The 1315-nt window shown below is 48.0% G+C and overlaps 1 protein-coding gene across 1 annotated transcript; it reads right to left on the bottom strand.

Moving 5' to 3' along the window:
- Nucleotides 1–241: 241 nt before the first annotated feature.
- L226DRAFT_527773 (uncharacterized protein) lies at nt 242–1203 on the bottom strand (the record flags this gene model as incomplete). The annotated part of the gene is made up of 3 exons (XM_067679176.1): nt 242–649; nt 705–761; nt 812–1203. Coding segments are annotated over 3 exons (857 nt in total), but the record flags the coding sequence as incomplete, so codon positions are not given.
- Between the last annotated feature and the right edge of the window lie 112 nt (nt 1204–1315).

Here is a 1315-nt window from a genome sequence, read left to right as displayed (position 1 = left end):
GCCCCCCGCTCGCCCCTTCTCACCCTCAGCCAAGGGCGAGGGCTTCTGGTGCCTGAACCGCTGGATATTTTTCGAAGGGGAGGCTCAGAGTGTTAGATACATCGAAGACTATGCTAACAATATAAGGTTGATATCAATCAGAGGGTATAATTACCCACCCACTACCAGTTTAGCTAATATTGAGAGGCATCATCAAATGCATTCAGTTCAACTTCGTTCTACACATGAATATTATAACCAATCAGGCAAAGGTACCATCAATCTCCATCTCTTCTTCCTCAGTTTCTTCATCCTCAATTCTACCCACTACATGCTCTTCATCTGCACCTGAAGGAATAGAACGAACACCGTTGTTGACCTGATCCAGAAACCTTTCCACTGTCTCCATATTGCCACCATTTCCTGAGCTGATAGACAATGCCTTGGTGGCAATGTGGCCAAATGTATAGGTGAGCTGTTCTATGATGTGTGGTGGGAAGGCTCGAGCCATGAAGTCAAGCAGCTCCCTCTGATGTGGAGCCACCATTGGGTTAGGGGTGGGGGATCTTGCTGGAGCAGTTGAGGTGAGCTCTTCAAGGTCTGAGAGCTCTGAGACTGTGGACTGGTCTTGCTTGCCAGCATCTTCATTGTCAGGCTCTGTGTCCGAGGTCTGAAATATATAAACATAGGTAAAATTGAAACCATGTGAAATGAAACAAACTTACTACATTGAGCTGCTCATTCATCTCCAAAGCCTGCTGCCACTGCGTGATGTCTATACCCTAAGGCAATTATATGAGATAAAATATTATATATTCTAATATCTGCTCACCTGTGCATTGACTGCTTCATCATCCTCACTCTCTACTGACTTATGTTGCACTTGACGGCGCTTGAGATCTCTAGGCCTAGTGGTGATCTCCACATAGACTTGACGAAAGCGCTTGGGTCGATGAGCAGCAGCTGCTTGTCGCTGGGGTGAGATATCGACCTCAGCTTGGGAGCGCTTTGTCTGAGGAGGAGTTGAAGGACGAGATGGAACTGCTGGAGTTGGGGACCGTGCAGCATTCGAAGGAGGGGGAGGAGAAGCATTCGAAGGAGGAGGTGGCGAAGCATTCTGAGATGAAGTGCTCGAAGTTGACAACAAGTTCTTGTCTCCTCTATGTGAGTCAGACCATTGGGATGGAGTTCTTGGACGTTCATCTTCCACCTCAGCCTCAGCAACTGATGAACGAACAGTAAACAATGAAGCAGGGGCAAGGTGGGGAGCTGGCACTGGCTGAGATTCTTGGGGAGGAGAAGATGTGATAGAATCTTGAGCTGCAGGCTGCTCAGA

This window comes from Lentinus tigrinus (assembly GCF_003813185.1).
Source record: "Lentinus tigrinus ALCF2SS1-7 unplaced genomic scaffold L226scaffold_192, whole genome shotgun sequence".
Lineage (NCBI taxonomy): Eukaryota > Fungi > Basidiomycota > Agaricomycetes > Polyporales > Polyporaceae > Lentinus > Lentinus tigrinus.
Note: the sequence above shows the minus strand (reverse complement) of the source record. Positions and strands in the feature narration are given on the sequence as shown.